Source organism: Branchiostoma belcheri, unplaced genomic scaffold, assembly GCF_001625305.1.
Source record: "Branchiostoma belcheri isolate BF01 breed outbred unplaced genomic scaffold, Haploidv18h27 scaffold6, whole genome shotgun sequence".
Lineage (NCBI taxonomy): Eukaryota > Metazoa > Chordata > Leptocardii > Amphioxiformes > Branchiostomatidae > Branchiostoma > Branchiostoma belcheri.
In genome coordinates, this window is record NW_017804242.1 from 7,240,451 (window position 1) to 7,254,476 (window position 14,026).

At 38.3% G+C, this 14,026-nt stretch overlaps 1 protein-coding gene across 1 annotated transcript in view; it reads left to right on the forward strand.

Moving 5' to 3' along the window:
• The first annotated feature begins 206 nt into the window (after positions 1 to 206).
• LOC109482330 (neurogenic locus notch homolog protein 2-like) overlaps positions 207 to 14,026 on the forward strand; it is a 64,225-nt gene continuing 50,405 nt past the window's right edge. The window contains exons 1-12 of the mRNA XM_019785011.1: positions 207 to 279; positions 707 to 835; positions 982 to 1,092; positions 1,227 to 1,337; positions 1,697 to 1,807; positions 1,963 to 2,073; positions 2,431 to 2,541; positions 2,642 to 2,752; positions 2,882 to 2,998; positions 3,556 to 3,666; positions 3,799 to 3,909; positions 4,133 to 4,243. Of these exons, the coding sequence (XP_019640570.1) occupies positions 207 to 279; positions 707 to 835; positions 982 to 1,092; positions 1,227 to 1,337; positions 1,697 to 1,807; positions 1,963 to 2,073; positions 2,431 to 2,541; positions 2,642 to 2,752; positions 2,882 to 2,998; positions 3,556 to 3,666; positions 3,799 to 3,909; positions 4,133 to 4,243 (1,318 nt within the window). The remainder of the gene's footprint in view (positions 280 to 706; positions 836 to 981; positions 1,093 to 1,226; positions 1,338 to 1,696; positions 1,808 to 1,962; positions 2,074 to 2,430; positions 2,542 to 2,641; positions 2,753 to 2,881; positions 2,999 to 3,555; positions 3,667 to 3,798; positions 3,910 to 4,132; positions 4,244 to 14,026) is intronic.

Below are 14,026 nucleotides of genomic sequence, written 5' to 3' on the forward strand. Positions count from 1 at the left end.
TTTGCTATTCATTCGTTTACCAACCTGATGAAATTATTTACGAATGATAATACAGTAATGGACAATTATTTTAGGTGAAACTGAACTCGAAACCTGACATGGGGATCATCTCGAAGCTAAATCTGCAGACTATTCCATGGCTGATGTCATCCAACATGGGAAACTACTCATCCGTTGAACTTTCTACCCCACCATCTTTCTCAACGATGCCGTTTACCAACATCAGTGACAACGAAGAGGCCTTACCTACCACAACCGTCACGTTTCTGTCGACCACTGGTGAGATATTTTTACTAACTTAAATGGCCGAAATTTCTTTGGGAGCAAATCCAACATATTTCACTCCATTTCCCTTCCGATCTTAAAGTAAATGACGATAAATTGTTGTATATTGCAAAACTTTGAATAAGGGTACATTTTTGCTGTACGCAAAGTAACACTAAATTTTTAAGTCATTTGCTTTCAATAGAAGGGCATTGAAGGTAAACTATCCATTTATCACAATGAAGCCTTTAAAATGTATCAGTTTGAAGTTGCCTATGTCACTGCCACATGTTTTAATTAACCCAAGAGCCAAAAATGTACATTTTGAATACAAACAGAACTAGATTAGACACAACCGTTCATAAGCTAAATAGAAATGTGGTTGAAAAAATAACTATTTATAGTGTTATACATCAAACGTTGTTCAATTAATTTTTTTTGTATTTCTGTTCCTGGGAAGACCCGAACCCGTGTACAATGAATCCTTGCCTGCATGGAACATGTGAAAACAAAGATGGTGGATACATGTGTATCTGCACACGTGGATGGACTGGAAAGGACTGTCAGCAAGGTAGATGTCTGAGGATATCCAAACAAAACATATCATTCATATTCCTTTTTCTTCCTTTCATATTTTGTTTTATTTAGTTGAACATTGTACGCTCTTTTTATAATTCAGATTTGAGTTAATTTATTATGTACTTTTCTATAACACAGGTTTTAGCGAGTGCGCCAACAAACCATGCAAACATGGAACATGTGTGAACAAGGATGGCGGATACGAATGTACCTGCAACTCTGGATGGAATGGAAAGAACTGCCAGCAAGGTGAGTTCTTTATCTGGATTAAGCAAGAATGCTCAAGCAGTAGTATGTTTTTTAATCTGTTCATTTAATTACATAATCTTTTATAGCACCGATTGTAACAGGTCAATAATAATATATACGTTTTTACAAAACAGAATTTAATGAGTGCACCAAAGAACCATGCAAGCATGGACGCTGTGTGAGCATAGATGGCGGATACAACTGCAACTGCGACCCTGGATGGACTGGCAAAAACTGTCAGCAAGGTAACAAATTTTTGTTTGTTTGTTTGTCTTTGTTTTGTATGTATATGTGTGTGTGTGTGTGTGTGTGTGTGTTTGCGTGCGTGTGTGTCTGTGTCAATTCTTTTTAAATTTCTTTACAAATATTGACATAAGCAATGTATAATTACAACTAATATGTGACAGAAAAATGACAAAGACAGAAGAATGGTATGTATAGTGAATCCATATATAGGTAGCTGTAAAGATATTTCATTCGAGCATTCCTTATAAAACCAGTTTTGTTTACGGAGATATCACTATGCTTTAGAATTTTGTTATCCAAAAAGGAATTTTTTCCACCCGCCTTTTGTTTCTAATTGAATGACAATTGTATTACACAGACATCAACGAGTGCACCCGAAAACCATGCCAGCATGGACACTGTGTTAACAAAGCCGGCGGATACAAATGTACCTGCTCACCTGGATGGGCTGGACAGAACTGTCAGCAAGGTGAGTCCTCTATTGTAGTAACTATTCTCTTAACATCATATCACATAGATTTCCATACTCAAAATAATTTTCAAATATGTCTTCATTGTCTCTTTCTTGGAAATTAAAATTGCGAGTTTTATATATGGGTGATATTTTTTTTCTAAATCTCACAGACATAGGTGAGTGTGCAAGGAAGCCATGCCAACATGGACGCTGTGTGAGCAAAGATGGCGGATACAACTGCAACTGTAACACTGGATGGACTGGCAAAAACTGTCAACAAGGTGACGAATTTTTGTTTGTTTGTCTTTGTTTTGTGTGTGTATGTGTGTGTGTGTGTTTGCGTGTGTGTGTGTGTGTGTGTGCTTGTGAATTATTTTTAAATTTCTTTACAAATATTGACATTAGCATTGTATAAATTATTCGTGGCAGAAAAAAATGACAAAGACATAAAAATGGAATGTATAGTGAATCCATATATAGGTAGCTGTAAAGATATTTGATTCGAACATTCCTTACAAAACCAGTTTTGCTTACGGAGATATTGCTACGGTTTAGGGTTGTTTTGTTCCAAAAGGATATAAATGTTATTATTTATACCCGCATTTTGTTTCTAATTGAATTACAATTGTATTACACAGACATCAACGAGTGCACCCGAAAACCATGCCAGCATGGACACTGTGTTAACAAAGCCGGCGGATACAAATGTACCTGCAACCCTGGATGGGCTGGACAGAACTGTCAGCAAGGTGGGTTCTCTAACACTTTAGTTAACATAGTGTAACAAAGATTTCCATACTCAAAAGTATTTATAACACGAGTTATATATATGGGTGATTCAATTTACAGACATAGATGAGTGTGCCAGGAAGCCATGTCAACATGGACGCTGTGATAACAAAGATGGCGGATACAACTGCAACTGCGACTCTGGCTGGACTGGAAAGAACTGCCAGCAAGGTTAGGCATTCAAGTACTAAAATTTCAATTATCCCTGTACAATGTATGTGCTGATACTACTGTATCATGATACATATTACTGTTAGGCTATTATCAAGATGTTTATTTACGACTTAATTTTTTTCAAAGACATAGATGGATGTGCCAGACTTTCCTGTAAACATGGCCACTGTGTAAGCAAAGATGGCAGATACAGGTGCATCTGCGACCCTGGATGGACTGGAGGAAACTGTCAACAAGAAAAAGGTGACGATTTTTTATTGTTTTTTTGTGTCTGTTGTGTGTGTGTACGTGTGCGTGTGTGTATTTGTGTGCTTGTGAATGTTACTGTAAATTTCCTTACAAATAAAGATTATAGCAGTGTATAACTCATTCGTGACAAAGGTATTTTTAGTCATAAAAGAATCAGATCAATGCAATGTACTCAACAAGAAAATCTTAACCCTTGAAAACATAGTGAATCCAGAGAGGTAGTGTAAATATATTTGATTATAATAATTCTGACAAGACCACCTACATTACTACGGTTTGGATTCTTTTTTTTTTTCAAACACGTAACGATTAAAAAGTGCACCTAATCAAATTTCATACTAAGAGCTAACGTTTGGTGTATGAATCAAATCTCGCGATATCTTTTTCAATATCTCTAAAGGTGTCAAGTTTTAAGGCCATTTTGTGCATTTAATTCAGTAATAATTATAATGAAGTATACATTGTTCTCCTACAAATAGACATTTGGGGTTTAAAATGTCATTATTTTCACTGGCCTTTGCTTTAATGGACTTGCAATTGCTATCACACAGGCATCGACAAGTGCAGCGGAAAACCATGCCATCATGGCCGCTGTGTGAAAAAAGTCGGCGGATACAAATGTACCTGCAACCCTGGATGGACTGGACATAGCTGTCACCTAGGTGAGTTCTCTTGTGTTGTAACCATTAAGTTAAAATATTGTAATGCGTTACTTTTAGATATTTTAAATGCATCTTTCGTTTCAAAAATTGAAATCGCTAGTTTTGTTTATGGGTGATTTCTTAATCACACAGACATAGATGAGTGCGCCATGAAACCATGCCGACACGGACTCTGTGTGAACAAAGATGGCGGATTCAACTGCAACTGCGCTCCTGGATGGACTGGCAAGAACTGCGAGCAAGGTTCGGCATAAAATTCAAATACTCAATTTTTTAATGTTATCCCTATATGTGTTGATACTACCAAATATAAAGGATACATGTAAATATTACTGTTATGTAATATTTCCCTTCTCTCCTTTTTCAATTTGGGTATAAACGGAGTTTTTATTACACATTTGCTACGTACTTATTTATATACTGTATTGGCAAATGCATTAGTAATATAGTACCGTTTGTTCCTCAGACATAGATGAGTGCATTGCGAAACCCTGTCAACATGGACGCTGTGTGAACAAAGATGGCGGATACAGCTGCAACTGTGACATTGGATGGACTGGAACAAACTGTCAGCAAGGTAACATTCCTCTTTGTTGTGCACTTGTGAATGTTATTGTAGATTCATTTACACAGATGGATGAGCGTTTCACAAATCCATGCGAACTGGGAATGTGTGCAATCACAGAGATGTACAAAAACTAAAAAGACAATTTCTTTAATGTCCTGTATCTTGATCGTATATTTTCCTTAGAAAAAAAAACGGTAGGAACAGTCACTATGGCCAAACCAACTTTATATTGGTTGTTTCTCGGATTTTTCAGAAACAAAAGGAACTCACAGAACAAACAAATAAAAAACACATATGTCTTAGCATCCTACTTTACCTCCAAATGCAACGAAAGAAGCCATTAGGTCAACTTACCAGGCTGGTTTAGATGGAATAGTCTGTAACAAGTAGGAAGACAAAGGATCTCTTCAACCTTCAACTGGAGTTAGTTGATTCAGAACCTGAATATGTTTGCAAATCAGAAAAAAAGTGAATCGCATGAATCTGTATCTGACATAAATTTATTATTTCCTTTCTTAGCCGGGGCATGTCCCTCTAATTGGAGAAAGTACAATAACCGCTGCTACAAGTTGATGACAACGCCAGTCCGCTGGAAGTCAGCACATGCTCGATGTCAAAATTACGGACTTAAAGTTTATATTATTCCATTCCTTAGCCGGAGCATGTCCGTCTGATTGGGGGGAGTACAAAAAGCGCTGCTACAAGTTGATGACAAGGAAAGTCAACTGGAATTCAGCAAATAAAGGATGCCAACAGTATGGCACAAATCTTCTGTCTATCACAAGCGCTGCCGAGAGCAACTTCATCAAAGGGTTCCTCCCTAACGGTAGGCATACAGTTCATTTCCACCAGTAATATAACTAGAACATTTAGTATTTACATCTAGTATCTGGTATGTTTTAGTATCTCTAGTTTTTACCTTTTTTTTCATTTTTTTTGGAACAGTAATGTTGGCGTACCTGATTTTAGAAATCAGTCACTGGTCTCAGCAAATGTGGCTTTTGGCAAAGGTGGTTGTCAAAAAAAAAAAAAAAACACAAAAACATTTGACTGGCACAGTTTTATGGGTGTAAATTTGGACAAGTTGCTAAGTCATGCATGGGGTGCTTGTGTTTTAAAAGGAATGCCTTCCATAGTCTGGATGGGGCTCAAGATTGATGGGACTGGAAAGCGATGGACCTGGACCGATGGATCTCGTCTGACCTTCCGAGACTGGGCTCCTCTTGAACCCAACAGGAAGGGTTTTATGAACCTGATCAAACGCGCGGACTGCGCTGGTCTCTACTCCGTGGTATGTGCTTTTGCCCTGCCATTATTGACTATTCGTAACTAAAGAAAATAATTGTATTTAGATTATTATTATTCATTTCTTAAGGATTAAAAATGTGAAGGAAAATATAATATAATATGACGTGGCATGGAAAGCTGCATTTTTCATTGAGACATGGGGGCATATTTATCATATTATTCTGCCTTTTTTAACGTGGCTGTTAATAGATAGCCATTATATAATCATTGTCAGTTTAGCCATTCGCGTCAGTTTTAATCCATTCAATATGATATAGCGTTTTCCATTGAGACATAAGAACCAAATTTTACTGCTTTTTATCCTGTATGTAATGGTTATATAGCATTAATTAATAATCATTATCCACGTCCATTGTGTTGTAAATTGGTAAATAAATGTGTGATAAGCAATAGTATACACGCTTGCGTGCTTTATGCATGCGTTGTGGAAATCCTAATATATGAATTTATCTTCCAACAGACTAAAAAGGCCTGGCTTGTCTGGAAGACAAACAAAAAAGGACAGTGGACGGACCAACTGTGTACCAGTAAATATCCCTATATTTGCAAGGGTAAAGCTTGAGGTTCCTGGAGAGCTTTCTAATTGTCAAAATGCCAGGAGGATTGTGTTTTCTTCAAATTACATAGAGATTTAAAAAATGCCAACTTCAGGCCTGAAGTGACTATTTCATGATTTTTTATACGTGATTACACAGAAGAAATGTAACTATTAATGAATAATTAACTAACTCTAAACTATAATTTAAAAGGTCTGCTAAAACCTACTGAAACCCGTGGCAACAACATTGACGTCAAAATACGTCATAAAATGTTTAAGCCATTGTCCATCTAGATTATCCATGGTCAACACAGGTTGAAGATACAGCCAAAAATACAACGGAAATTGACTAAGGACGTCGATTAAGCAGTCGATGAAAAGAAATACAAAATGACAAAATTTAATTTATAATAACCTAAATACACCTAAATAAAGCAATGGTGTCATCAAATTAGCATTGATTAAGAAAGTCCCATGAAAGACCTATAATGCCTCAGGGGAATTTTGGTCGCTCTTTCAATGACGTTCGTTACATTCGTTAAATGACCATAAGAGACATTTGATTAGAACTGACTTGAACATGTTTTTTTAATTATTATTCTTAAAAAGTGTAATAACTGGAACCAGTTTGAAAACAGGTCTGGACTGTAATTCAGTCCTAGTCTAAGCGTGAGAAGGGCGTTTAACACCCGCGACAACTTCTATGCCCTATAAAATCAAAACGGCCTGCATTTTATTGAAGATGGAGGATAATTTAACTATGTATGGTGTAATTATAAGATTTTTTTTCAACATCAGTGATTATGATATAATGACATAAAATTGTTGTTTGATTTAACTAAGTAAACAATCCCTTGAAAATTTGTGATCATGCGGTAAATAATTTAGGAGTTACAGGGGGCAGGCCTTACAACCCCTGTTGCAAGTTGACCAGAAAGTCTGGTGTCAAAAAATACAAGATAGGGGCGAGATCACACCCTCCAGAAATCCCCCCTCCCATCAATTTGTTTTCTTTTCAATTCTATACCAGAGATTTTAAATGATTCTAATTTATTATGGGGTTTGGCTGAAGTAAGGAGGTAAAGTAAGATATTCCTATCGCTATGTCTAAAAGCACAGCCACCTCATAACTACCTAGTTGTACTAAAACTAAGTAAAGCCATCTCAGTCATATGAGAGCCAAAGGTCTAGAAGTAAACCTCATGATTACATACTTGTAGTTGTAATAAGTAATGACCACTCAGTCAAATTAGAGCCCTAAGTATAAACATGATTACTTACATTGTACTTGTACTAATGTATGCAATGTCATCTCCGTCATATAAGTGCCCAAGGTCTAGAAATGTTCTCATGATTTAGATGACTTAGTTTTACTCACACTAAGTCATGTCATCTCAGTCATATAAGAAATGCACTCATGATTCACTTACTTGTACTTTTATGATGTAATATCATCTCAGTCATATGAGCCCTCGAGATCTAGAAATACACTCATGGCTACTTACATTTTACTTGTACTTATTCTAAGTGATGTCACCTCAGTCATATGCAGCCAAAATGTCTAGAAATACACTCATATTATGGAATATCATCTCAGTCTTATGAGAGCTCAAGGTCTATAAACTCACTCATAAATACTAACTTTTCATATATACTAAGTGGCGTCACCTCAGTCTTATGAGAGTCTATAAGGTCTAAAAAACTCAAGATCATTTACTTCTACTTGTTATATGTTATGCCCTCTAAATACAAGAGAGCCCAAGGTCTAGAAAGGCACTCACGATTGATTTCTTGTACTTTTAATATGTAATGTCATCTCAGTCATATGAGCGCCCGAGGTCTATAAATACACTAATTAATGCTTTCATTATTCTTTTACTTGTACCAAGTCATGTCATATTAGTCATATAAGTACCTAAGGGCTAGAAATGAACTCATGATAACTTACCTTTACTAATACAAAGTAATGTCATCTCAGTCATATTAGCTCCCATGATTACATACATTGTACTTCTACGTATATATACGTACATATACTAAAAAAAAACTAAAAAAATATAATCTTAGTCACAAAAGAGTCCACGGTCTAGAAATGCACTCATTATTACTTACTTGTACTTGTACTAAATAATGTCATCTGTCATATGAGAGCCCAAAAGTCTAGAAAGGCGCTCATAATTAATACATTTTATATGCACTTTCATCTTAGACATATTAGCGCCCGATGTCTAGAAATGCACTCACTATTACTTACATTTGACTAGTACTTATACTGAGTCATGTCATATTAGTCATATGACAGCTTAGCAATGCATCCATGATTACATACTTGTAGTTGTACTTAAATAATGATCTCTCATATGACAGGTCTGGTATAGAAAGGCATCAATGGTTACTTACTGATGATTACTTAATGATTATTTACTTGTACTGTTATCTTAGTAATGTAATGTTATCTTAGTCGTGCTGCTGAACTCCTGAGGTAAAAAAATACGATCATACTTATATTGTACATGTACTTATACTAAGTACCCTTTTACTAAGTAATATGAGAGCCTAAGAGTCTAGAAATGCACTCATGATTACTTACTTGTATACTTTTATTATGTAAGGTCATCTCAGTCATTTGAGAATCCGAGGTCTAGAAATACACTCATGTTTACTTACATTTTACTTGCCCGAGGTCTAAAAGTGCACTCATGATTACTTACTTGTACTTCTACTAAGTGACGTTATCCCAGTCACATGAGAACCCGAGTTCTAGAAAGGCAATCATGATTACAGTCCAAAATGGTCCATAACGAGCCTTTCTGAGTCCAGAGATATAATTTATAAATGGTTACACTCTTGTACTTAATCTTGTACTTAATCGTAAATAATCGTCCTTCCACTTCACCACTTTTTTTGTGAAAGCTGCATGTCATTGTTTGGTCGTAATAAACCATCTCACAGTTCACCTCTGTATTGGTAATGTCATTTTTTTAATGATTGTTGGCCCCTATCTATAGAAAAATATTTACCTTACACTATGTTGAATTTAAAAAATACACTCATTTATAGTGTAGCACTCATAAGGTAGTGTAGCACAGACCGTTGAAAATATTATATGGATGACTCGACTTCTCCAACGTCTTTACGGATTCAAATTATTGGATAATTCAAAAAATACAGCGTAAGTCAGTTCGTCGTTCACCTTTGTTTTGGCGATGTCATTTTTAGATGATTGTTGGACCCCAACTATACAAGAAAATGCCTTATACCACACTAAATTATAAATGTACACCAATTCATAATATTAAGTAGCACAGACCGTTAAAATATTCCGCGGATGTACGTTTGACTTTAATTCTCCTGCTTCTTTACGGATTCAAAATATTGAATGATGCCAAAATTCAGCTAGTCTATCTACGAGTAAATACTTTAGAGCCAAAACGAATGGTATAATTCAGCCTAAAAATCATTTTGTTAAATGTCATTTTTCATATTTTCTAACTAAACCACCCACGTGCTTACATAACATGTCTCGAGGTGGGTGGTATTAAATAGGATTTTCTCCCACGCGTACAAAAATTAATGAATACAATTAACAAGTAAAATTACATTAAAAATATCGGTTTGATCACTAACATTTGATGTCTATCATATGAAGCGCTGACGTATTCGCATGATTTGTCTCGGTGTGAACAATGGTTGCGTGACTCTTACTTCGTCGAGTAAGTCTCCGTATTAGCGTATTGCCTTACGCAGAATATGTTTAATAAATCTTCCTAAACAGTTTCCATGATACAACGCTTCTCATATTTCATTTTTGCAAAAGGAAGTTTTATTGAGAAAAAAATTTCCTTCTCTAATCTCCAGGTTTAAACGTTTATATAGTTTAAGTTAAAAAAAGGGCCAACACGTTTTTGCAATTGCGTAAGCTGGTCACGATGATTAAGTTTCTCAAAAACACAACAAAAGATATTATGGTCTTATATGTATTTCCTTGATGTTTTTCGTGTTTATTACCATTTCGATATAGTTTGCTTTTCTCTCATTTCTATTAATGATTTGGCTTGATAGCAGCTTGTGTCTAGAGCTGTGCGTGAGTCGACAGGCGCTTTGCCAGGGGCAGATCGTGTTTTTTTTCTCGTTATCCAGAAACTTGACTCATGCCATCATGTCAGAAGGACAGCAACGGTCTCAGACTTCTGACACAGGTACTTTTGATTCTAGTTAAATCGCATTTGTTAAGCTTTATTAGAAAACTGAAGAACTAGCTTAACACAAACTAAATTAGCTTAACACAAATTATATTCATCACTTGTATGTCGTAATCAAGTCGTGGTAACATTTTTTGCATTTGATAGCGTGTTTAGCTGACCGATTGTTTCTCGATAAATCGATTATACACATCCCTTCCTTTCTGCGTGGTTGCAAAAAGGACTTATCAAATTTATAATTTCTTCAGGGGAAACACCCATGCAGCAGGCTCAGCCTCGTTGGCGATTAGTTGCAGGCGCCATTTCGACTATATCCAACCTTATGCACGCATCCAAAGCAGGTAAAACATTTAGTCTTTCTGCGTTGAACACCCCAGCTGTTTTACCGATGACTACCGCTCCTCTTCTGAGCTTGAATCTAAAATAAGAGCTAGCTAGCTTCAAAATCTTGGACATTACTACAACAAAGATTTTTTTCTCATACTCAGAGACCAAGAATATCCGGTATACTAGTAAAATGAAAAAAAATAGGTGCACAACTCCAATTTTGGATGCACTAAGGTGCACATGCACCCAATATTTCGAGCAGGCTAATTCTAGTTTAAGGGCTACTGCGAATGTTCCCAATCCCATGTACGCCTTTTTTTAAAGTGTAACATTTAAAGTGTAAATCTTTATTCGCATCTTATAATTTGTCTTAAACGCGAGGTATTTCCTAGATTGAGGGCGTTTTTATTCTTTTTTTTTTCCAAATACGTTTTTATTCTTTCATATCTTCTCATTTCCTCAATAGACTCAGCTCCTATGCAGCAGCCTCAGTTCGATTTGGAGGCGCAAGCTGACACTGCTGCGAATATTCCCAACCCGATGTACGGCTCGAATGCAGGTAAAACTATTTTCTTAAATATACAATAATGAATAAATGACTAAATAAATAATGATGATGATGATGATGATGATGATGATGAATGGTTTATTGACATACAAATCCATCGCAGCCCGCAGGCTGAATTGCGGATTCCGATTACAAATATTTTCAGAGTTCAATTCAAAATAAAACAATGGGCCAATTATCATATAAGTATAAAAGGAATAACGTTGATGAATAAAATTTAGCATTTATACAATAATACGATTATCAGACGGCATTAAAAGCTTAATCCTTAAAAACATTAACTATTTGATTAAGTATTTAAAAGGCGAACAATGTACGCTATTGGGGAGTTCCTGAGTCGATCAGTCCTACATTTAATTGGTCGATACTTGTCTCTGTTTCTGGTTGTTCTATCGTGGTAGTCCGAACCCTTTGGTGGCAGCATTGACGGTGTGTGGGATTCTAAATGAGTCCCGAACTTGAGACACAGTTTCTGCCGGCGGTCTGAGAGCAACGGAAGGTTTAAGTCTGTCCTGCCTTGCTCGTAGCTAGTGAAACGCCTTCCCAGTATTGTCCGAACTGCTCTCCGTTGTACAGCTTCGAGTTTGTCCGACTGTGCACAGGTGAGCCCCGGGTGCCAGACTGGCGCGCAGTATTCCAACACTGGTCGTACGAAGGATGTGTATATAGTGACGAGGTCTACGGTGGGAAGATTGAAGTGTTTGAGTCTCCGTAGGAAGAAGAGGCGTCCGTTAGCCTTTCCTATCATTCTAGTAACCTGCATCTCCCATTTCAAGTCTCTCTGCAGCCACACCCCCAGAAGACAGGTGAGTGGCACAACTTCAAGGGGGGATCCATTGATGGTGAGCGTTGGTGGTGGGGGCGGGCATCTCATGAAGCAGAAAGTGATAACCTTGCACTTGTCTGGGTTAAGTACCATGTGGTTGTTCCGACACCAGCTAGTGAAACTGTCCAGTTCATCCTGCATTAGCGACGGCTTGAGGTAGTGGCGAGATTCTGTCATAGACAGATCATCAACATACTTCCAGTGGTGAAGCAGTGCGTCCCTCATGGCATCATCGAACACTACGAGGAAAATTAACGGACCAAGAAGTGTTCCTTGCGGCACTGAGCAGGTCAGTACCTCCCAGTCAGATAGCTGTCCTCCATAACGAACTCTTTGCCGCCGCTGGGTTAGAAAGTCGCAGACCCACTGGATTAGACTCCCCCTTACTCCAAGTCGTAACAGCTTCTGAATGGCCAACGTGTGGTCTATCCTGTCGTAGGCCTTCGAGAAGTCTGTCATGACCATTGTGCAAATGTTCTTGGCCTTTTTCAGATTCCTTGCAGAGAAAGTCTAGTAGGCTGACCAGATACATTGTTGTAGAGCGGCCTTTCAAGCAGCCAAAACTGCTGTGTGTCCAGTGAGGTACGCACATCTTGTATGATCCATGTAGAGACGAAGGATTCAGCCACCTTGGCAAGCTGAGAGGTAAGAGAGACTGGTCTAAGCTTGTCGACTGAAGGGGGATGTGACTTGGGTAAGGGTACGACAGTGGCATCCTTCCATGCTTGTGGGACGTAACCTTCCTTGAAGGATGCATTCATGATGTCTGTAACCGGGTAACTTATTTCACATGCGAATTCTTTCAAAATCCTTGCACTCAACTGATCTGGACCAGACGCCTTACCAGCTTTCAGTCTACGCAGCCGGTTGTAGGTATCCCATACGTTCACTTCGGGTGGGTCTGACTGAACAGGTCTGTATGCAGGTAACTGTTCTGGATCCAATGGTGGTCTTCCCTGTGCCACCTCGGCGAACTTCTTGTTGATGTGGTTTGAGATGAACGCGTTGTCTGCTTCGTCGTTGCCGGGAATATTGAGTGAAAGTTCTGGCTGCTGTATGTTCAACATGGTCTTTATTTCTTTGTACCAATCCGCAGGGTTTTCCACTTTAAGGTTTTGGACTCTATCCCGGTAGAAAGACCTGCGGGCTTTCTTAACTTCTCTGTTCACTTTGTCCCGCAGATACCTCCACAGGGCAGTCTTCTTTTCTGAGAATGCCTTCTGTCGTCTACGAATCATATCTTTGATATCCGGTTTCAACCAAGGTTTGTCCTTATTGTGCATTGCTATCTGTTTATTTGGGAAGAATTTGTTTATGGCGTTTTCCATGGTTGTGTAGAAGGTCGCGGCCTTGCTGGCACAGGTTTGGGAGGCGTACACGTCGTCCCAGGTTTGAGAACATATCCACTGGCCGAAGGCCCGGCGGTCAGAGTCACGGATAGGCCTTAGTGTTTTGCGCTTGGTAAAGTTCTCTTTCCTTGTCGTTTGTGGTTCCCACAGAACGGTGTTATGATCGCTCAACCCCAGTGGACCGAGTATTTGAGGTGTTTTGTAGTGTTTGTCAAGATTGGTAATAATCAGGTCCAGCATAGCCTGTCCTCTCGTTGGTTCTTTGATGACCTGGGACAGGTTGTTTCCATTGCAGAGTTGACTCATGTCCAGGTGGTTGAAATCTCCCAACAGAATTATTCCAGCCTCAGGGTTACGTGTCCTGATGTCGTCTGTAACAGAGATGAGGTGGTCTACAAGCAGGTCCTGATGAGGTGAAGATGGCGGGTTGTAGACGGCACCCACTACAACTTCAGACACCCCTCTTGGCAGGCGTTTCGGTCTAGCTGTCACCCAAACACACTCTAACTCAGAAGGAACGGTAATGTCTGGTAACAGCCCGGAGGGTATGGAACTCTTTAAATACACGGCCACACCTCCACCTCTTCTCGATGTGCGGCACTTGGAGAAAGTGTATACCCTTCAATAAAAAGGCAGGGCTCGGGGATGTTTGGGAGAACCATGACTCAGCCACT